The sequence below is a fragment of the Thunnus maccoyii genome, chromosome 22, assembly GCF_910596095.1.
Source record: "Thunnus maccoyii chromosome 22, fThuMac1.1, whole genome shotgun sequence".
NCBI classification, from domain to species: domain Eukaryota; kingdom Metazoa; phylum Chordata; class Actinopteri; order Scombriformes; family Scombridae; genus Thunnus; species Thunnus maccoyii.
The window spans coordinates 21,893,133-21,917,467 of NC_056554.1; the positions used below are offsets into that span (position 1 = coordinate 21,893,133).

At 38.3% G+C, this 24,335-nt stretch overlaps 1 protein-coding gene across 2 annotated transcripts; it reads left to right on the forward strand.

Annotated features, from left to right (window-relative positions):
- The first annotated feature begins 601 nt into the window (after positions 1-601).
- On the forward strand, positions 602-23,203 carry LOC121890017 (GRB2-associated-binding protein 1-like). 2 transcript variants are annotated; one of them, XM_042402266.1, is made up of 13 exons: positions 602-1,262; positions 9,134-9,262; positions 9,886-10,051; positions 11,442-11,634; positions 12,495-13,174; positions 15,878-15,960; positions 16,115-16,224; positions 16,896-17,197; positions 18,078-18,149; positions 20,243-20,339; positions 21,841-21,970; positions 22,088-22,222; positions 23,007-23,203. In XM_042402266.1, the coding sequence occupies exons 1-13, from the start codon at positions 1,188-1,190 to the stop codon at positions 23,187-23,189; spliced, it is 2,355 nt and encodes a 784-aa protein (XP_042258200.1). In that variant the 5' UTR covers positions 602-1,187; the 3' UTR covers positions 23,190-23,203. The 2 variants fall into 2 exon arrangements, with proteins under 2 accessions (XP_042258200.1, XP_042258201.1); XM_042402267.1 differs by lacking the exon at positions 18,078-18,149.
- The last annotated feature ends 1,132 nt before the right edge of the window (positions 23,204-24,335 follow it).

Here is a 24,335-nt window from a genome sequence, read left to right on the forward strand (position 1 = left end):
GCAAATAGACAGGAGGCAGGTGGAGGTGGTTAGCCTCTGCAAAAAGAAGACAAATGCAAAATCTGGGCTGTCTGCTTGTTAAACCATCTTATCTTGTTTTCATTTTCTACATATTAAATGTAGAAGAACGTGGGTGTGGGGGCTTTGGAATTGTTTACAAGCATCTTTGATGGACGTGACAGCTGAGTAATAAAAGTAAAGTCACAAGGAATGTAACTAATTACTTTTGCTATTGAGTAATGTAATTGCTTTTTCAAGTAACTTACCCAACACTGATCATAAATATAAATATATTTCCAATATTGACAATGTATTCAGAACCAATGGCAACAGTGGATTCCTGTCTTAGGTCTTTTTATTTTTGGTTTGTTTTGAAGCAAACATCTTTTTTTCAGTTATTTTCTGAAGAACAGCATGTCTTTTTCAGTATGAGAAAACACACACACATAGGGAGTTTCCTGTTACAGTGGGCAGGAGCAGAAGGGGAGGAGTGAGGAGGAAGAGGGAAAAGTGGGAGGAGAGGAGAGAAGGAATGTCCGAGCCGAGGCATTGTGTTCGGCTATCGCACAACCAGAGAGAGAGAGGAGGGAGGGAGGGAAGAGTCTCTCTGCTGGGAAGTAGAAACCCTCTCACAAGGAGGTGTGACTCATTTACTCAGCCGTCGACTGAGGAGCAGCTCTGGATGGAAACTGCTGGAGTCAAGGATCAATCGACCAACAAGTCTGAGTTGATTGATTGTGGCAGAATGTCACCTCGAAGACTGATAGATTGATTGGAACCCTTAGCAACCTTTTTGAAGATTGGAGACCTGATCGACAAACTGCAAGTCTGATCTACAGATTTAAAGATCAACTGATAGAACAGCAGGCTGATTGGAGAATTGGAAGCCTTGTTGACCGGTTTAAGGATTGACTGATTGATTGATTGCTTGATTTGAAGCCAGAACAACTGATATCAAATCTCATTGACTAACTGGAAGCCTGATGTGATTGGAAGTATAACTGATTTTATCTGACAACTCATTGACTGATTGGAGATCTTTTTGGCTGATTTGACACCTGATCAGCTGATGTGCATTGACTCCTGGGGATCCTGATTGGAAGATTTGTCACTTGATAGGATTGGGAGCTCAGCCAACTGATTGGAGGCCTAATTGATTGTTTGGAAGCTTTGTTTTTGGCGTCAGGATGAGCGGAGCTGGTGAGGTGGTCTGTGAAGGCTGGCTGCGAAAATCACCACCAGAGAAAAAGCTACGGCGTTATGTGAGTAGTCAACTTTTATTTTAGCTTTTAATACAAACAAATCTCAGAATAAAAAAAAAACATATCTGTACATGTGCTGTCAAATGAACACATCTAGTATTTTCAGTGTGTGTTTTGGCATATTAAAACCTCGGTCAAGGACACTTCATCACAGGAGTACAGACTGTTTATGGAAACACTTCTGTGTAGTTTTTTAATTAGGCTTGAAGATTAGCCCTCGGTTTCATCATTGTTTACCCACTAAGGCATTTCTTAAAGTTACAGAGTCATAATCATAAACTAATAAAACATTGAGCAGGACACAACTGTCTGCTGCTCCAACTGGAGAGGAACTAATGCCACCTTTTTAGTTTTCCTTTGGTCACTCAGATTATAGATTAATCATAAATATAAGTGTGCTTTTTTTTTTCAAACTTAAAGCACAAAAACAATCAAAAGTGAATATTAGCCTTGCTAGTGAACATATAGTCACATAAAAGGTTTATAACAAATAGATAAATATACTGCATAGATGTATGCATCTATTTATAGGTATATTCTATTTATTTATCTGAAGGACTGCATCAGTAGCTGAAATTTGTAACACCGTTTTTTTTGTTTTGTTCACAATCAGGAGGCAGAAGCTAATTTAGCCAATTTAGAGACTTTATAAGTGAACTCACAGTACATATTTCATAGAAGGCTGACAGGTTTATTTCTAACATGCGAGTGGTAGCAAATATGATGATCTGGAGAACAACTTAACAAGATTTTGTAATTTGGAACCCTTGTATCCTTAACTGACCTTCATACTTAAACAACACACTTGCTCAAAGCCAAAAGAGCTATTTCTTACACACTGGTCTGTTTTGTTTAATATATCATATGTCCACACTTTCCAGTCTTCATTAGCAAGTGATTTTTATCCATTCCTGTGGGAAGCATCATCATTTGTCAGAGAAACAACTGTTTCTAACTAGCTAAGCTACAAAAATGTTAAGGTATGCATCTTTCAAAACTGAAAACTGCCAACCTGGCTATGTGCCTAGACTGGATACCAGAGACTTGCACAAGTTTACAGTTTTTAAGGAATTTGACTTACTTCAACTTATTTGTTAGGTTAAACTGTTAAGTTACAGTGTTAGATACAGATAAGCAATGCATCTGTCTTTTATATAAATAACTGATGGTCTATATTCATTGAGTAATTGATTCAAGAATTGGGTAAACTATTTGTTTAATATGCTGTTTTAGCACTATTGATTCCAACTTGAAAATATATATATAGATACATACATACATGGGAAATATACATAAAATGTCATAAACCAAAATCCCAAAGAAGTTCTGGAACAATTCAAAGCAGCACGAGGCTGTTTGTCCAGCAGCAGGACGGCTCTCTTTCCAGTAAAGAAGCAGCTTAAACACACACACACACGCACACACCACACACACACACACACACACACACATGCACACACACACACTGCATATCTGGCATGCCTGACCAGTGAGTTGAGCTAATCTCATCTCTCCTCTCCATATTTTCCCTTATTCTTTCTTTGTGTCCAGAAAGAACATTGTTTTTATTTTAGTGTAACTATCGGCCCCTTTCTCTTTCAGTCGTTTACTTTCTCTTCCTTTTCTCTTGTCAAACACTTTCCTTTCTCAGGGGAAGTGTGTATGGAAAGTGAAGGAGGAATAAATAGGGCAGAAGAAAAGTAATTGTTTAGAGACAGGAAGAGACAATGTGCCTTTACCAACACTGTCTGGAAGAGCAGTTGAGGTTTCAAAGTTGTTTCTTTGACATTTTTTACACTGAAACAAACTGTGGCAAAAAAGAACTGATGAAAGAACAAATGAATGAACCATAAAACCATCCTGAGAGGTTTAACTGTTGTAAAGATGACAACTTTATTACCCACAATCCCCGTTAGCTGCCATCAGTGAACTAAATGTCATCCCAGCAGGGCAAGTTTTTGAGAAGGAACAAACAGATTGCCAAGACGATTTGCTTGTGTCGCACTTTGTTGTTCTTCGGCCTTCCTCAGCAGGTGGGAGCGGCAAAGAAGAAGAAGAGGTGGATGTAAAAATGGTAGAAGAAAACGAAACAAGAGTAAGAAGAGGTGGAGAGAGATGAGAAGGAGAGGTTATGTGTACATTCAGCTCTGAGTTTCATCTCCATATGGGTATATACAACCCAGTGTGTACACACACACAATGTCTGGCCAGCTGTGTGTCTACTGTCAACACACACACTCACACGAAGCGCCCTATAATGGCCGTAGCAGGCCGAGTGTGTGTTCATGTGTTCATGTAAAGCATTGGGCCAAAGTTCATGGAGTATACCTCGTCATAGACTCCCTGTTCTGTTGAAAGCTCTGTGTGTGTGTGTGTGTGTGTGTGAGTGTGTGTGTTTTCCCTGTGTTATGTAATAAACTAATCGCTCTCAGCTGGGCTGGGTTGGAAGAGGAGGCCTCCCTCAAGATTTAGAAGATTTGGAAACACACACACACACACACACACACACATCTGCACACTCATTGGAACAGAACTGAAGAGAATGATGAGGTAAATTCTGCAACCTTCAGTGCTATAACAAATGTTACACACACACTCACTCAGAAGGTCAGACACAGTTTAAGGACAGCTGGGTTTGTATGGAGACTGTCCTGTGTTAAAGATACTACAGGTTCAGTCCATAGACTGTATATAAAGATGGACATAGCGAGGTGTGATGTCACCCGTTGGTTTGCGTTGGAGCCGGTTTGAAACCCAGATCTGCTGCTTATGGTCGGCGCCATCGCCGACCATAAGCATCCAAAGACTAATAACAGCGATCACGTTTTCACTCTCCTGCACATGCTCAGTGGCGTCTGCCTTACTCAGAAGTACTGTATGGAAACTGAAAACATGATCGCTGTTATTAGTTTCTAAACAAACTAACAAACCCAAAACTCTTTGTGGCGAATGAAGATGTCACACAGTGTAGCAGTGGTGCTCACTGACTTGTGTTTAATAGTATTTGGACAACAACGGATGTTTATGACACAGAGGAATAAGATATATCAGGCTTTGGATACACACACAGTACTTGTGAGTAGATCAATTCATTGTTGGTTTGACTCTAAACATGAGATTTGTTGACAATAAGAAAAATAAGAGATATATCCTTTAAATTAAAGTATTGTATTTGAAAATAATTTTGATGCTTTTCATTGTTTCCATTTTGGGGAGTTAGTAAGTAAGCGATAAAAAACAACAAGTTGCATAAGGAAATATGACAGTAAGGGATGAGGAGAAGGTAAAGAATGCTAAAAAACGCAAAACAAAGCAGCTTTCCACTGCTTAGTCCGTTATTTTCAATATTAGAATTCTTCAGATTATTGTGCTGACACCACACTATAACACTTACCACAGGAAAAAAGAGAAGCTGTGTAGCTAACCACGGTACCATCAACATTAGAGTTATTGCAATGTTTACCAGCAGTTAACAGTAATTTACCTTGTGCACCGATTTAGTATTTAGGATGGCACTTTAGTTAGAATTAAGTGGTTTCCATGCCATGGTATAATTTGATATATTCTTATTTTCATGAATCTTACATGATGTCTCTCTTTTGACAGTTCAACTGTAAACAAATGTTTTATTTCAGTTCCTTTACAGTGTCTCGTCATATTGAAAGTGTTGCGATGCCATGTGACAGCATTTGTGAGAACTAAGCATTTAAATGTGTTGGAAACAGGAGGAATAGATCAGTAAAAAAAGGAATTGAGAGGCGGGAAATTTGTTTTTCAGGTTTGGTGTTAATTTTGGTTTGGAGGCAGGAAGGAGGAAGTGTTGTTTTAGATCCATTGTGGCTTCTTCCTGTCAGGGTCAGAGGTTAAAGAAGTAAACAAAACAAAAAGGGGGAAGGAGAAATGAGGTGGGCAGAGATTAGAGAAAGAGGAGATCATTATCATTATTAAATTTACATTGCTAATATTAGGGGCAGCTCAATGTGGATAAAAGGGAAAATATTAGTAAGTGCAGGCAATTTAAAGAATTATTGAATTATAATGTGGACATTAAGTACACAGAATAGCAACAGATGTACAGATGAAAAAAATGATGAATGATGATGATGAAAACCAATAAAACAAAGAGTCAAAAAAACAGTTGCACCAGCGCCTTATAAGGAGTATAAGTATATAAGTAACAACGTTAAGTGTTCATGAAGTACTGTTTTACGCATCACTGAATCAAAACCGGTCGTGCCACACAAACAAGTTCTTACAAAGAGATTAGTTTTTGCTTAAATATTTACACCCACTGCCAGGCGTAGCTGTTGTATAGATAACTGAATCAACCGACAAAGCTAACGTTAGTTTGCTAATGTCTGACTCGTTTAGATCAAAGAGGAATAAATATGGTCAACATATCTGACATGACACTTGATTACATGTAACAAAAATAACACATTATACCTCAAATTACAAAACTTTATGTTAGCTTAATCAGATACTTTCCACTCTGAAACACAAAGTCCATGCAAGGATAAAGGGGACATATTCTGCACAGTCTATATTTTAATCTGGGGCTCTATTGGAATATATGTTTGCATGATTAACAGTTACAACTCCTGTTTAACTCATAATAACCCTTTCCACAGCCCCTCAGTTCAGCTGAGTCTGTCTGAAACAGGCCGTTTTAGCTCCTTTCTCGTTAAGGCCCCCCTTCCGATGAGCCCGCTCCGATCTGATTGGCCAGCTTCAGAAAGCTTCCTCCTAGGATTTTACTTTTTCTTCATTCTTTACTCAAAATGTGAACTTCTGACATTAGCTCGTTGGCAAGGTAGAAAACAACTTTGCAATGGAAGCGTTCAGAGCAGGTTGAGGCCCTGGCTTTTGACTTGCAGGGAGCATTTTTGCATACGTTCACCTCAAGTTTTGGAATTTTGACCATGTTTAACATCTGACATCATAACAGTATATAAATAACAAAAAAAATCACAAAAAGCATAATATGTCCCCTTAAATATTGTTTGGTGTCCTATAACTGAGATTTATTAAAGTTATGTTACAGCTTGTGATGTTACTTCCTACAGATGTATCCTAGCAACCAATTTACACATTACTAAAGTCTTTACAAGCTAAGACATTAGCGGCGGTACCTGATTTAGTAGATCGCTGAATTGAAAGTAGCTAGTAGTTAATAAGAACTTAGCTGATATAAAAGCGGGTCCTGTTTCTTTAACTAGAAGCCATGTAGAAAAAAATTTCCATGTTAGTTGCTGCTACCCTGCTGCGTTCTTTTTGGCCAGCAGCCTGAAGACAACTGATCATCAAACAGAGTGAAGGGGGGTTGGGGAGGGGGACAGAGAATAAACACACACACACATCTACTGCCATCTCTTAGTGGCATTTCCTCTTCAGCTACTTCCTCTTCCTGTCTGTGTTTGGAGAGAGAGAGAGAGAAAGAAAGAGGAAACGTGCTCTACAGTATTTACTTTAATTGTTGTGCGGTTTGATCTCGCTCTCTCTCACACACAAACACACAAGCTTTGGTGTCAGGTTGGTTTTTGTTGAGAAACGCTATTAAAAAGGGATCAGAGGAGAATTCGTACAAACTTTGTATTTAGCGGCAAAAACAGAAGTACAAAGCTCAATCCTACATTTTAGGATTAGATAGTTGTAGAGCAAAACTAACTTCTGTGATTCCTTTAATCAGAAAAACACTGAGATCATCATCTGGACAGATTGTGTATGTGTGTGTGTGTGTGTGTGTGCACGCACATGCTGCTATTAAATTTAAGTCCTTCCTCATGTTCTGCCTCACTCCTTTAAATAATCATGACGTGTCTTTCGCACACACATACGCCACCTACATACTAATACTATCCCCACACACACACACACACACACACACACACACACACACACACACACACACACACGGGTTGGTGAGTCATGTCTAAAATATGAGGTGTCATCATGGATCACTCATGGGAGATGGACCCTACCCATAATGCTCGGTGTGGGATGGCAAAAACCTGAGAGAGGTGACAAACATTTTGCAATTCACTGCGGTGTTGAGTTTGTAATGTTTAGTTAACATTCATGTGCACCGGAGTGTAAAAACCTCTGACATGGAAGAGGGACACCAGCAGTAGAGGAACATAATGGAAATGAAAACATTACCTAAACTGACCCTGTAAACAATGATCTATACATCCGTTCTGCAAGCAGACTAAGAGACTAAAGCAGCAACCGGAGACTGCGGGACCTTTACTGAGGCACTGGACAGAGCAAATATACATGTATATGGTCTATTTTTCTATTCATAAAAACCCTCCACTAGTAGCTTTACAAAATATAAAGTTTGTCCCGGTGGCACTAGAGGGAAAGCTCACTGGGGGTCCAAAATGAAAGGGGAAAATGTTCATTTACATGTTTTGGACCCAACATACATAAATTAAATCTATTGTTGGCCCAACGTTTGTAGTTGAATTAGTTGAGACAACACATGACATTGTGTTAAAATTATGTAATGCACATAGTGGATTAACTAAGAGTTTCAACTTGAGTTTCAAGCTTGGGGGCTTAAACTAAGAGTTGGGGTTGGAGTCTAGCGAAATCTGGTATTTTATCAAGCTGAAACCGTGTTCTGTAGAAATAGATGCTTTACGTTTTTACAAATGTTGGAAGAATAAAGTCCAAATTATAAATGTTCAAGTGTTTCATTAAATTGTTTTTGTTGATATGACCAATATATCATATGAAGTCGAGTCAACTTTTCACTAAAGAGAAATACTGACTTGAGCAATATTTTCTACAATAAGTTCAGCTAGTTAAATATTTTGATTTGAAGAAAAATTGGGCCAACTTAATATAGTTGGGTGCTAATTTGACCAACTAAATGACAATCTAACATGCAAAGGTAAGGCAACAATTGTTCAAGGGAGCTGAATAAATTCAAAAAGCCAGGAAACTTTTTACTAAACTTTTTACTAAACTTTTTACGTTGGGGCACCTTAAGCATATACATATACAGTATATTACAGTGTACCACTAGGGGTCTAAATGTGAAGATTATGTTTAGGGTGGCACTAGAGGAAAGGTCAGGGAGTCACCAAAATCAATACAATAACATGTTTTTTGATCCAACACTTGTGTATTGTGGAGTCACAAGTGGCGTTTAAAACTTTTAGTCTTGTGGAAGTGGATGGAGATGTAGTTTTAGATGAAACATGCTAGCAGTGTGGCTAATATCAGTCCACCACTTTGGTCCAAACTGAAATGTCTCAACAACTATGGGATGGATTGTCATGAAATTTTCTAAAGTCATCAGTGGTCCCCAGAAGATAAATTCTTATGTCTTTGGTGATTCAATGACCTGTGATTCCTATAGCCGCACCATGAGGTTGAGATTTTAAGTTTTTAGTGAAAAGTCTTGACAGCTGTCAGATGGACTGCCGTACAATATGCAACAGATATTCAAGATAAATTGACCATGGGGACTTTACATTTAGCGCCATCACCAGCACAAAATTTCAATGTGTAGAATCCTTTGGTTTATGATCAAATACCTGCAAACCTGATTCCCATCAGCCTCAGCTGTACGTTGTGTTTTGTGCTAAATAGCAGATGTTAGCATGCTAGCACACCAAGCTAAGATAATAAGCATCATAGGCTACCAACTGAACATCAGTATATCAGCATTGTTTTTGTGAATATATCAACCTCTTGACTAGTCTTGTTCTCTCAACTGTCTCTGTCTCTTTCTGTCTTTCTCCATCAGAGCGCGGATGTTTAATTCACATGAACCTTATTTGTGTCTCAAAAAAGGAATTTCAAAAGTATTTTTTTTCTCCATTAGTTAGTAATAACTCTCACACTCTCTCTATCTGCAGGCATGGAAGAGGCGTTGGTTTGTGCTGCGTAGCGGTCGGCTGAGCGGGGAGCCGGACGTCCTGCAGTACTACAAGAACCAGCAGTCCCGCCGGCCAATCAGGACCATCAACCTGAACCTGTGTGAACAGGTAAACACACAAACACATGGCTGAAAAAAATGAAAGAAAGAAAAATAAAATTGAGCATCTGCAGTTAAACAGTGGCTCGTCTCGACTAAGGAGCCTTGTTTAGATTGATGAACAGAATGAATTAATGTGCCAATAAGATATTTTAAAGGTATTTATTAAAAACATTATTGTGCAATTAGTTGGTTTGTGTTTTTATAGTTTTATGTTTATTCCTGAGCTTGTTTTGTCAGTTTGAGTATTTGGTTTGTATCATTTTTTTATTTTTCAACATGTATTCATTTGTTTCTAGATAAGTCATTTTTAATCCTCCATAATTGTACTCGAGCGGATAATTAAAGTAATATGTGATGTGTTAATTTTGATTAAAGTGGGTTTGACAGGTGATTTCATTGATTTTGTAGAATTAATTTATTAGTCCACCAATTTGAGCTGTCAGTAACACAGGTCACATACAGTATTTGTTAAGTGAATATTAGCTGCTGGTGTTTTAGAAGTATAGATATTTTAATTTCCTTTGATGACAGGCATTTGAACAAAGTCTCTGCACACCTGAATATGTGACAGGCAGAAGAAAAAAAAAAGATCTACTAATAACTAATTCTAATAAATCTTCCCTCCTCCAGGTGGATGCTGGTCTGTCGTTCACAAAGAAGGAGCTGGAGAACAGCTTCGTGTTCGACCTGAGGACTGAGGAGAGGACCTGGTACCTGGTGGCCGAGTCTGAGGAGGACATGAACCGCTGGGTGTCTTCCATCTGCCTGCTCTGTGGTTTCAACCCAACTGACGACAGTACGGTGGATAGTTAGATTAATAGATAGATAGCACTTTTCTTGTTTTGCATTTGAAATGGATAAATGTGTGTGTGGGTTGTAGCTGAGTCAGTGTGAAAACAAATGGGAGGCGAGAGAAGAGAGCAGCTTTGCCCTGTACAGTCATTTGAACTTTGTCTTGTTTTTGTAAAGATCACAAAGACTTTAACGCTCACAATTAGTCATTCTTTATTCAGTCTTGTACAGTAATAGTCATCTCTATCATTTGGCATGCAGATAGTGACTCATAATGCTCACAATTCATAGTATTGATTAGCCCATAGGGGCACTTTGAGAAGCACTCAAAATCAAACTTGTAATCCACATGATGCTGTTAGTTGTAGAGACATCTATGCCTCATGATGTAAAAGATCAACTTTTAGCACCTTGCATGACACTCTTTTCTCGAGCAGAGTTGATTTCATTGGGGTAAATGTAACCGATCTTCTTTGGAGCTTTATTTCCAAACAGTAGATTTCAGTTTTAATACACTTATTGGAGCCTAGAAAATATTTAACATACTATTAGGCTGATATGCATGTTTTCCCACATCTGGGAATTCATATTTACAGTAAACCAGATATAAAAGTAAGATGCGGTGTCCTATGCAAAACAAACGTTAATCTCACACAAGGAGAAGAGATATATTATACCAGTTTTAGCTAATCAATCTTTCAATCTGCAGTCCCTGGACAGTCACATAAAAAGCATTTCAAAAAGTGAGACTATAACATTTGAGATATTTTTAAAAAGTACTCCACAGATTTAGCATTGCACTTCTATAATATGGTCAGACTCACGATGAACAGTTTATAAAAAGTGTCAAAACTGATGCAGCAGAACCAGATATATCAGTTTAATTCTATGCATTCTTCTTATCCAAACCTGGCGCCTACATTACCCAAAATGCAACTCAACCACCACAAGTTCAGTTAGAGACTCATGTGTGTTATGCTAGTAGGGGCTATTGTAGCCTGGAGCTGCTAACCTCCAGCAGAGATTAGGAGCAGGATACAGAGGTCTGGTAACCTCACTTATTTCTAACTCCACACCCACAGATTTTTTTCATTTTCAAATATGTAGTCTTCAGCCCCAACTGACGCTGGCTCAAGTGACATCACTTGAGGTAATTTATCAGATTTCACACAGCTCCCTCTGGAGACACAAGAGTTCATCTTCAAAGTACCCACTGAGACACCTGTTGATAGGTTGGCATTCAAATTGCTCTCATACTACAATAATGAAAAAAACTCCAATACCCACAATGCCCTGCGGGGCAATACAGGAACTTCGTATTTTATAGTCATTTCCATCACCTTGCTGCTAGGAGTCACACATCTTGTTATTCAACAACTCTCTTTTTCCTCCAGTTCCTGAGAGACCTCCTGTGTCTGTCCCATCTTCCATCACTACAATAACCTCAACCAGTGGCACTGCTGCTGTCACCATGGTAACGGGGTCAGTCCCACCGCCCTACGACCCGGTGAGTGTGAGACACCTGGAGCCTGACGGCAGCATAGAAGAAGATTACCTGTGGTTATCGCACTGCCAGAGTCACATCAGGTAAAGTCAAACACACACTCCCACTTAACAGCTTATACTTGTGGTCTTCCCCAACCAGTGGAGTTTGCTCAGTTGTCATGGTGATAGCTTAGTTGTCATCACCTATGTATGATTGTTGTGATAATGTTATGATATGTGGAGGAGATTATAATCTCTGTCTGGTCAAAGATGGCTTACAATACATTTAATATTGCTGTAACATTGAGCTAAAGTACATTTTTTATTTCAAGGATTGTTTCGCTCAGATTTTCAAGTATGATGTCTGTTTCTGACATGCAATAAGTTAACATATTCAGGGTGGGAACATGACAAAATAACCCGACATAATGACTAATGTTGCACGATACTGGTATGTTGAGTATTTATTATTTCAGCTGATGGGTCATAAAAAAGTAGATAAGATGAGGAGTTTAAAAGCAAACAAACACAACGTACATAAATGCAGCAAAGTCAGCTTTTCCACATTGGTTCAAAAGAAAACCAGCTGACGGTAATTCAACAATCAGAGTTGCAGGTTCAGACGTGTTGAATCTTAGAGAGGCATTATAGGTTTATCTTAGCCTGGATCACACCCATAGATCCCTAAAAGGTTGTTCCCACAACTTTCATGGAACAGTTCATCAGAACAACTGATACAATTAAACTTAGATTCCCCCTTTAGATTTTTATCCCTTCAGGTGGTTTTGGTTGTGATTTGTCAAAGTTTGGAGATCTCATTGGGAGCTCTTTGAGTCATAGCAAGAGGGCTGCTTTTGAAATATTCAACAGCAATTTATTTATATAAAAATTGCCACTACTTCCTTCCAAAGAACTTTTGTTTTCCCTTTAATCCTAATGTAACTATATTTTTCTGTCTCCAGGCCTCCTTTAGGTTCCTCCACCTCTCTGGAAACTGACTACAGCGACAACGTCTACCCTCCTCCCTCTGCCACCTCCTCCTCCTCCTCCTCTTCATCCTCTCCGTCTCTCCTTCCCAAGGGCCTCCACCCTCCTGCCTCCTCTTCCTCTGGCTTTAGGACAGCCCCTTGGACAAGCGCCACAATGACAAGCCCCCTCAGTCAGTCTTTAGACACCAACATGACCCCAGACCTCCAGAAACGAGCTGGCAGACCTCGATGTCACCCCTCCCCACATCCCAGAAAGCACTCTTTAGATTTCCACCTGCGTCCTGTGGCGATACCTCTTGGTAATGACACACACTCTGGCGTGCATTCAAATGCACACTCATACACCCCCAGTGGATACCAGATCCCCCGTCCGGCATTCACCCCTCTGCCACGCCCTCCTCACCGCCCATCTTCTACTCCCAGTGTGGACTCTCTAACCCAGGCAGAGCTCCATGCTTCCACCCCGGCTCCTCCTCCACGCCCGCCAAAGCCCTCAGCCATCGCAGCCCAGGTAGAGCGCTCAGCTGTGGGCACAGGGCTGGCCACGCTCCCCCGATCCACCTCAAAGACAGAGAGGAGGGATGGATGTGTGGAAGGAGGAGGAGGCCTGCCAAGGTGTAACACTGTCGCTTCACCAGGACGCACACAGACAGGTAGGAAACGACGTGTCCTAAAAGTTTTACCCATTTTGAGCTTGCCACCCTGCCAGTTGAGGTGTTGTGAAAAGATCGGGATCCTCACATTCCCTCATTCATAGTAAGCCAGTAATTTTTGGGCCACCAGGGGGCAGAAGAACTCCACAATAAGCTGGCAAATACATATTTTTGGCTAACATGTTACGAAACCGTTGCAAATTAAAACCTCCAGCAAACACAGAGCAACATTAGCCTTCATTTGGAGTCATGTTTGTGTCCATCAGATTCATGTAGTTCTTCTTTGAGCTCTGGTTTGGTCTCCACCGGCTCCTTAGCTGCTAATTGTTTCCCCTTTGCCAACTTTGGTTTAGTTTGGTGCTGGACAGGTAGTGTACAGTGGGTTTATTAGCTTTTTCTTGCTGAAAACAGCCTCCTCCTGCTGTTGGAAACAAGGTTGATGCGATCAATGAGAGTGTACAGTATATGTGCCATATTAACGCAACTATAAGCTTAAAGAGAGCTGCAGAGTTTGGTGTTAATTCTCTGTGGGTTTGTCACTACATGTGACCACTTTCACATTACACCCACTCATTTAATTCATTCTTAATATAAAAACAATATTAATGGAGCTTTCATTCACACTCTGATTTTGTTAGCTCAAACAGTGGAAGCTAACATAGCTTAAAGAGCAAGATTATTGCCAGCTAGCCCCAGATTTGTGCCTCTCATACAGTCATTCTTATATGTGAGAATTAAGATGTATGATTACATTTAAGTCACAGATACAAACCACCCTTTTCCTCAAACATAAACATAGTTCAAATACTAAAAAAACCCAGCAAGTCTTTGACATTCTTAAATTCCTACATATCTAAGAATTCTCTGTCTGTCCTTTATTATTGTAAAACCATCTGGTTTAGTGATAATTTGGGGAGAATGCAAATAATGGTAATAAGCTGTAACTGTAAGCTAGAAAACGCCAAACATAACTGTGTCCCAAAGATGATCTTTTTAATCCAGTATTTGTCCTGAATGTCGTCAAATATGTGGACGTGTGTTTCCAACTTTGTATAGCACGGCGTGTAAACTAATCACGACTGCAACTCTTGAGTTATATTTAGCAAACAGTTGCAACTGGAAGTTATGAGACAAACCCAGAAATGGAACCAGCAAAAAAAGGTCAATACAGTGAAGTAGACATTTAACATGTTAAAAGGTGCATGTCCTGAACAAATCCAACAGCCTACAAGTATGCAGGTATTATTTTGGGACACTATTGTTGTAAAAGTTTGAACTCTATACTATAGTGTTATTTCAGTGTCTGATATCAGTGATCTAAATGTAATCATCAGTATAAATTCTCAAATGTAAAATGACAAATATCTGAGAGGTGCAAAATAAAACTGCCAGTGCTGCTCACAGACAAAAGAAACCTCTTTGCACCCGTCGTGAACATTATAATGCCCATTTAGTAGTCAATGGGAATATATAATCCTCTGAAAGTGCAGAATCTCTGCAGAAAGTTGCATCGTCAGCATTAGTGTAACACATAGTTTCAAACCTGGAATGTCACAGGAGATCAGAGAGCGCTGTGGTTATAAAGAGGCATTGATGGATTATTTCCTAACAGCTGAAACAATTAGTGCCTGTTTGCAACATAATTTGATTAGTATTAGTTTCATTAATAGAACAAGAACTTTGCCCCACAACAGCACAAAGAGCCGTTTTAACCAGTTCACTGTTTCCTGGCTTTTGGAAGAAATTTTTTCATTTTTCGTTAAGAGATTTTTTCAATGTTCCTCTATTATTAAAGACAAAAAGCTAATTATTGTCTTTTTTAACATTAGTTTTTAATTTAATTATGTCACACAAATACATAAAGGAAATACATCAATGTATATTGTGTTTCATTTATTTCTTTGTTTGATTTGTTTTTATCTTGGCATTTTAAATCTTCCCAAGATGTTAAGAGCATCTGTAGAGTTGATCATAGTATTGATGAATGTTGGCTTTTACAACTTTCCATCTTTTGTTTTTTACCATTCTTTCTCCTGAAGTGTTTTTTTCCTGATGATTGTTTCACTTCTATTATCCTGTCATTTTAATATAATTTAATTTATCCCTGTCTATCCCTTTTATTGTAAATGCTATGATTATTGTCTAACTTCAGATGTACACAGCAGACTGTTTTATCAATCTGTCTTCAAACTGCATAAATTTAGTCTTAAAACATAAAAGTAAACCAAAACCAAAATAAACATACTGTCTTGCTGTCAGTTCGATGAAGATTAATATGCTAAATATGAAGCTACTGTGGAGCCAGCCGGCAGTTAGCTTAGCATAAATCTTTCATCTGTCATATTTATACTTATACTTTTTACTTGTTTAACATGCAAGATAGAACAGATTAATTAGTGAACATTGCAGGTGTTGGTAGGTGTATTTTTGAACTTTGGACAGAGGCAGGCTAGCTGTTTCCCCCTGTTTCCAGTCTTAATGCTAAGCTAAGCTAATCGCCTCTTCGTTCCAGTGCCATACTTAATGCATAAATGTTAAGTATGTGTTAAGAATGTGTTAAGTATTAAGTTAATTAATCCTCTAATTATCAGCAAGAAAGTGAAAAAGTGAATTTGAAGCACATTTCCCAAAATGTTGAACTGTACTCTGCTTTTGAGGTGGTTTATAAATTAGTCTATATAAAGTATGTGCTGTGTGTTTCAGGTTCTGAGTCTTTTTACATCCCTCGGTCTCTGTCTGACAGAGCAAGCATTTTTGAGTTCAGCGAGAGCTTCAACAGCTACTTTGTAAGTTAAAAGTTTTTAAATTTCTGCTTTTCTGCCCCTTATTTTATGTTTTATGTATTTATCATTTCAGACAAATCATACCGAAACTGTCAACTTCTCCAAATTGTAACTCTGTCTTTCATGGTTTCTTGATCTTTCTCTCTCTCTCTCTCAGTATAATAAAGGCATGGTACCTCTGGGTAGTGTTTGTTCTGAAGATGATGACGTGGACGAAAACTATGTTCCCATGAGCGCCGCCACCACTGAGCCTCCCGTTGCACCAAGGTTAGTCAGATGTAAAATGCTACATGATCATTTTCATGTAATGGTCAGTTTTAAAAGGACTTTGTACACTTGCAGCACTACAGAACCAAAGTTGTATGTCTTTTTAACATACTTGTCAAACATTTTACATTCTACATTTTTTTTTATTTTTGTGTCATTGGCTTAAATTAGTAGAAACCTCAAGGTGATTCGGTATTGATTAAGTTTTGTCAAGGGAAACCATTAAGAAAAACAATCTGTTTTGTGCATTTAGCACTTGCCATACTGATGTTTGCAGGAATATGTTTGCCACTCCTGAGGCAATTTGTCATTTGGTTGATCAGTCAATTGACAGACAGTTATTCAGCAACAAATATTATAATATTATAAGGTTCTGGACTGTTTGTAATTGGAAAACTTGAGCTTAGACATTTTTTACTATTTTCTGATATTGTATAGACTTAACAATTAACTGACTAATCGAAAAAATAATTGAGAGATTGATCAACACTGACATGACATATAAACTGTATCAGGCTGTAAATACTCAGACAACACTTGTTTGTTGGATAAATTCATGACTGATTATAGTCTCTCGAAGGAATTTGTAGTTAATAATGCTAAGATAAAATAAGCCATGTCCTTTACAACACAGGTAGTTTCATCTCTGATTTCCTCTTTTCTCGTTCCAGGGTTCCTCCACCTTCCTCAGTGACCTCTGACCCCTCTGTTCACCCCCAGGATGGCAACTACGTCCCCATGACCCCCCTCACCCCTAGCCTTCCCGCTCACCCAACCACTGCCGCTGGTGACCTGGCGTCACTGGGGAGGCAAGTGCCCCCGCCTGCCCACATGGGTTTCCGTAACTCCCAGCTAACTCCCGTCACTCCCCTCACCCCGCCGCTCCGGAGGCACACCATGAACACTACCGGTGGGGTGGAGGTCGAAGCCATGCCCCCTCCAATCCACCGCAACCTGAAGCCACAACGCAGAGGTGAGGAGGAGCTAGTCAGCCCTTGTCTCATATATAGTTTAATATAATTAAAAAGAAAAAAACTACAGTGACTAAAAGTTTCACAAATATGTTTTGACAATAAATAACACCAAAATAATTTAAAAAATCAAGAATGATCTCCATTCTTCATCAGCTTTTTGCATGTGCAATTGAGAACTGTATGTGTGGAGAGAGCTAATTAGTTAAATTTATTTAAGATTATGATCTGTTTGCTCAGACAAGAAGGTTTTTATGGTGGTGGTACTGTATGGCTAGAAGGTCAAAGAGAACTTAATTTAAAAAATTGATGCCAGAACATTAGGAAAGTAAGGTAAATCAGAGTTATTAATCATGTTACATTCAATATTGCAATAAAATTTAGATAAAATTTAGATTATTGCAATTTTTCCAACAGTAGTAGTCTAAACTAATCTTGGTTCAGGATCCTCTTCCAGTCCGGTCCATGAGTCCCCATCATTCAGGTTGTTTTTACTGGGAGCTGAATTATCCACAGAGGTCTCCACTAGGCCAGAACATACAGACTCTGTGTTTGAAAGCTATAAAAACACTAAATATAGCTGTTCGAGTTTAAAAATCCATGTTTTTCCAATGGGATTCGGCGGCCAGCTTCTCTCAGGTTCAAAATCCTTAAATCCCCATTGTTCAGAAGGTTTTCACTGGTAATCTGTCAAGTATTTTCTTTTTAAAGTCATGATTGATTGATCAAGGAGATTGTTGTTGTTCTGGTTTAAATAGAAATGGAAATCTAGATTCTGCCCGTTCAAGGTAAACATTCCCTTTGGTTGAGTTGCTGTAGTAGACTGTCAGTAAGCTGCAGCACAGTATGCTTTCTGCTCTCTGATGTTGTTTGTCACTGCAGGAGTTTCTATAACTCAGCCTGCAGAGAGAACAGATGTCCAGGCTGCCGGAGAGCTGACACACAAAACTAGAGGTACAAACAGAGACAGAAATGAGCATCATCTCTGAAACACAGCACATGTTCAAAGTTCATTCTTGACCTTGGAAATAGTTTGACACGATAATCTTGGCTCAAGGTCCTAACAAGGTACTTACCAGCTTTTTCAACTATGTCTCACGATCTTGAGTCAAGATTGTTTTGTGAAATACAATGATAAGAATAAGACGCAGGTGATTATGTGAGAACAACAAGAAGGAAATGCGGTATTGCTACTTGTTGGTCACTTGAAAGGGTTCGCTAACAGCTCAGCAGCTAAAACTACCTAAAATCTATGAAATCTGGGTAAGAAATAAGGGACAATTGTCCACTAAAGCAGGTAGAATAATGAGGCAAAGCTTCTTTAGTTAGATGAAATGTTGTGATCTTGCTACAGAAAGTTGATATTCCCTGAGTTGAAAAAGTGCTTATACATTTTAGTATCATCAGTATTTTGATAGGAGCTTGGTGTTTGTATTACTTGAGTCAGAGACAGGACTCTAAATGTGAGAGCGGTAAAACTCGACTGAGTCTGCACTCTCGTTTCCCATCAAGACTTTCTAGAAAATAATTCCTGTTTTTGTCTACTTGAGACTGTTCTGCTTGGTAAAGCACATTTCTTTCATTGTTCGTACAGTAAGAAAAACACCTTTTTTTGCCATCTTCAGTTACTGAAACTAAAAAGTTAAAGTCTGAAATATCTGAAACAAGACTGTCTCTGTTCCTGAAATAGTTGGTTGTTTCTCCTCTCTCAGTGTCTCTTGTCTCTTACTGTCTCTCTTCATTTCCTCTCTTCATGTCTCCCTCTGTTAGTCATTTTTCATCTCTCTTGTTTCCCTTCGACCTCTTTTAGTTTTAATTATTTACCTGCTTCCACTTTGCTCAACAAGGCTGCAGCACCAGGGCACGACAGCCACACACACTCACACTGCTCCAAATATAGAGTCGTAGCTTGTACAAATGTTCCCATAAATATTAATAAAGCTTCATGGCGAAAGAAACAACACTCAGCAAACTGCTGTTACACTTAGGAGTTTTATTTCCTGTAGAGACCTTTCATTTTCAAATATCATAAACTTCATTTGCTATTTCAGTTTTCAGTGTCTTTATGTTATTGCAATGAGAAATAAGTCAGGGTCAGATGAAAAGATCAGTATCAGTTTTATATTTTATATACGGAAATGAGACTGGTCGAGAAAATCTTTAGTTCCATTAAAACTGAAAAGACAAAGCTTGTTTCCCTCAGACAAACACGTTTGCAATCAATCTCTACAAAAGCTTTTTTTCATCAGGATTTTTGTTAGAAATTACACGAAGAGTTTCCTCCACTTCCAGTCTTTAAATACGCTTAATACATCTCCATCATAAATCTTTTCTGGACACACACAGATGATATCAATCTTCTTGTCCGAGCGAAAGCAGGATGACAAACGAAAGATATTCATTACACCACTGGTCTTATGGAAATAAATTGCGTGTTTGTTTGTAGCATCAAATGTCCCTATTTGCTGTGTAGCTAACTAAAAGTAGTTTTTTATTTTAATTATTTGTACAAATAAATATATACAGTATATACACATAGAATATATATATATGGAAATATGACAAAACCCTCAGATTTAACAAGCTGGAAAAGCACTATTCAACCAGTACAATTCATGTAATTTGTGTATTTAATTGACCCACAAAAGAAGAAATAAGGAGGATTGAAAAAAAAGATGGAATTTAGGTGACGTAAAAATCAGCTTGTCTTCTCTCTACAAGACAATTAGTTTATTCTATCTTCTGTACAGCTGTAGCTGTTATTTCCTGCTGTTCTGTAGGTATATATATATATGTATAAATAAATTAAGTCTATTAATATTTACATGTGTATGTACATGTATGTAATACCAAACCTACTTCTGTTTACCTTTTTCTATTTTTTTCTCAACCAATTTATTTAACAGGACTTTTATTTTCTGTTTAATTTTGCTAGTTTTTATAAAATATATTAATTCTCTCTCTCTCTCTCTCTCTCTCTCTCTCTCTCTCTCTCTCTCTCTCTCTCTCTCTCTCTCTCTCTCTCTCTCTCTCTCTCTCTCTACCAGTGAAACCAGCTCCTCTGGACATCCCTCCGGTGCAGCAGGACTGGCAGGAAGTCCCGCCCCCCGTGCGCTCGCCTGTCACTCGAACCTTCACACGAGGGTAAGTGTTCGTACAAGTTACTGCAGCATCAACAGAAAAACTACAAAACACATTCATGTTTAATATCTAAAACACATTGGGAGAGAAAAGCATGACGTGTGACCTGTTATATTTAGCTGTGTTGCACTGTGCTGCCCCCATGTGGTGCTGAAGGAGTACTGCAACTTGATACTACTGACCTAAATAGTATTAGCAGTAGTAATAAAAATAAAAAGTATAAATGAGTAAAGAATGTAAAAAGTAAATAGTAAAAGTAGCATTAAAAGCTTTAAAACAAAGACTATAAGATGAAACTGAACCATTCAACTCTATAAAAGCGTGGCAGATAATTTTCTACTGCTAAATGCTTATAAAACAAAAGCTCTCATTTCTGTCCTTGATGACGTTGTCCGAAGGTGATGGGAAGTCTTGGCTCTTTATCTTCTTCTGTTAGACCTTCCCTCCATAGTCTGAGTGTTTCTATGGACCAGGCTTCGAGTCTTGACCAGCATGTAAAGTGTTTGGTTCACTCCCGTTTCTACCGGCTGAGAAACATTTCTAAACTCAGGCCCATTGTGTCCGTAGCTGAGATGGAGATGATTATACATGCGTTCATTTCCTCACGTCTTGATTATTGCAATTCCCTTTTCACCTGTCTTTGTAAGACATCCCTGAACCACTTAACAATTAGTCCAAAATCCTGCTGCCAAGCTCTTGACCGAGTCCCCCAAAAGGTCTCATGAAACACCAATCCTGATGTCTTTACACTGGATTCCCATCGACTTCAGAATACACTTCAATAGCGTTCAGAGCCCTGCATGGTCAGGCACCTGACTACATTAAAGAGCTGCTGCAGCCTTGTAACACTTGTAGGAATCTGAGGTCCTGGGATCAGGGTTTGTTGGTTGTCCCTCGGTCCAGTCTCGAGACGAAAGGAGACTCGGCTTTTGAGGTTGTGGTTCCTAAACTTTGGAACTCTCTCCCATCGGACTTAAGATCTGTGGACACCTTTTAAAAAACAGCTCAAGACCCATTTGTTTAGACTTCCTTTTGCTTTGTTTATTTCTGCTTTTGCCTTGTGTTTTTAGCTGGATGTCTGCATTTAATGTTTGTTATTCTGTCTCTTATTTACTTTTTTAAATTGTGAAGCACTTTGTGATGTCTGCTCTTGAGAGGTGCTATATAAATAAACCTATTATTATTATTATTATTATTACTATAAAGAAGAAAACTTTAAAAGATATTATGTATATATCATTACAGATGCTGGTATGTAATAATTAATTGGGTGTACTTCATTATTCATTTAAATTATTGGAAAGGAATTAGGCAATATATATCTATATGTACTGTATATATTTTGGCTAATTCATACTATACTGAACACATGACTTCAGTAATATTTTTTGTGTTTTGTGTTGATTTTAGTGAAATGTATGTTGAACATAGTGTAAACAAACACTGTAACTACTGTACTTATTTAGTTGATGTTAATGAGGTTTATTGTCTGTGTGTGTTACAGTCCATCCAGTCGTCGGTCAGTCAGGCCGACCTCAGCTCACAGCTCTTCTCCCTCCTCTGATTCGGATGATCCTGATGAGAACTACGTTGCCATGACAACCTCCAACCTCAGCTTCAGCGCTGGGGAACAGGTACAACACTCCTTCCTTCTTCCATCCTTTCCTTCTTGCTTTTCCCCTTAATTTTTACACTCCCTTTGTCTTTTTCCCATCTATTTAACCAAACTTTGTGTGTTTACGTGTCTACAGTCTTTGAGGCTTATGCTGCACCGAACCTCAGAGGGTGGAGTCAGTAGCCCGATGCTACGACGAGCCAGAGGTGACAAACAGGTGGAGTACCTTGACCTCGACCTTCACACTGGACGATCGACACCAACAAGACAGGTAACACTTTAACACAAGCTTTAAATATGTTGCATTTATAATCAGTAATAAACAGTTAATAAATGGTTTACAACACACTATAATGTAGTTGAAAGCAGATATAAGTGTTTATTCATGTATTTGTCAACAACTATAACTAGTGGCTGCTGTCTAAACAGATAATGAATTACAATATAGTAAAACACAGGTTTAATATTGTAAAATGTCTTCATAAGAGAAGTTATAATTGCTGATAATTAATAAACACTTAAAAATATTCTTATATCTGCTTATAACTACATTATAATATGTTATAAAGCATTTATTAAATCTTTATATACTGCTTATAAATGCTAAACGGGGGACTTAAAGAAAAAATATTGAATATTGCATATTTTCTCTATATTGTGCAGCTACAGATGCTGGTATGGAGGCGTTTGTTACATGTTATATGTTTTCCAGTTATTGATCAGTAGAAATTAAAATGATCATTCATGTCTGGTAGGGGCTCAGCCACTAGAGGGCGCCAAGTTGACACAATCTTTTCTCAGCTCTCATAATTTATATCTTCTCTCTGTATTTATATACTTATTATTTTTGCTTTAGTTATTATTTTTGGTGTTCTTTTCAATATGTTTATTTTTATACAATAAAATCTGTTTTGTCATAGGCTGCATCACATTTACCAACCCAGTGTTTTGTTTTGGGTTTCTTTCTTACTAAGTTTTCTTGCAATCAATAGATTTATATAATAAGTTACAAATACAAGCCTCTGTAATGTATCTGTTGGTGTCTGTCTGGCCAGAAACGCTGCACGGCGGAGGGAGGAACCGGCGACAACAAGCAAGCCGGAGCAGGTGAGGAGCGTGCGCGTGGCGGGCATACACGAGTGGACTACGTGGTGGTGGATCCCAAAAGAACCAAGGCCCTGAGGAACACCAGAGAAGCATGGCATGATGGGAGGATGTCCACAGAGAAGGAGAAATGATAGAGATGCATAAACATACACAGACAATCTATTCAAAATTATTCTTAGCCAGCTCTGAGGTTGTTACAGGAAAAAACAAAGTTACATACTTTGTTGAAAAGCAATAAATTACTTATAAATTACTCCCTTAGAAACGTAATTACACTTGGTAGAGGAATTTTTGTTTCTAAGTTGTAATTAATGCTTTATTAATGTTAATAAAACATTCTTCCAGCCACATGTAAGAAAATAAAGAAGATATTAGGATATAAGGGTTTGTAATATTTTTGTTAGTGTCAACAAATCCCATAAAAAACAACAAAAAAAGGGTCACAAATGTAGAGTTTGCTTTTAAAAACGATTAAGTCATTTCCTAAAACAGCTGCCCACTTTAGTTTTTAGCAAACGTTTCTCAAACACCAGGAAATAGTGCATTTGTTTGGGACTATTTTCAGTGGCAGATGAATCCACATTTGCTGCTCTCGCGAGCAATAAATAATGAAGCTCTATGACACAGAGAAATGAGATTTATCAGGCTTTGGTTCAACACACAATAGTTAGATGTAGATCAATACGTAGATCAATTGATTGATTGTTCTTTTCATGGGATTTGTGAGAACAGGAAAAATATACAATATCACAAGAATTATCCTTTAAAGACAAGTGTATTTTGGGGTTGTTTTTGCCTTGCTTGAAAGGATCCTTTGTGGCTCGTCCCACCTTAGTCCCTCACTTTTTACCCAAACTGAATTTTCTCTCTCCTGTAACTGATAAAGACATCAGTGAGCGTAAAAGCCAGAACAAGAAAACCTCAAAATTCTGTTTTAAGGCAACGTGATAAATTATAGACCCTTTCAAATATGCCTTAGGTTCAGTAGTTTCTAATCAACCCTATGATGAACCCATTCCTTTTAAAACTCAGCTCATACTCCTGTAGTCGACTGACAACAGACACAGTAAGATATCTCACTGAAAACAGCTGTAATAAAACCCAAAATGAACAATCACTCAGAAAGTTCTTCTATGTTCTGTTATGATGAAGTAGTTAAATATTTTTGTCAAAGGTTGAAAAGCATGCATCAGCGTATTCGAAAAGTGCTTTTTTCCCCTGTCCACCCAATAATATGTGACTTATATCTTCAAATTTGTCCACTGTGGAGAGTTTTT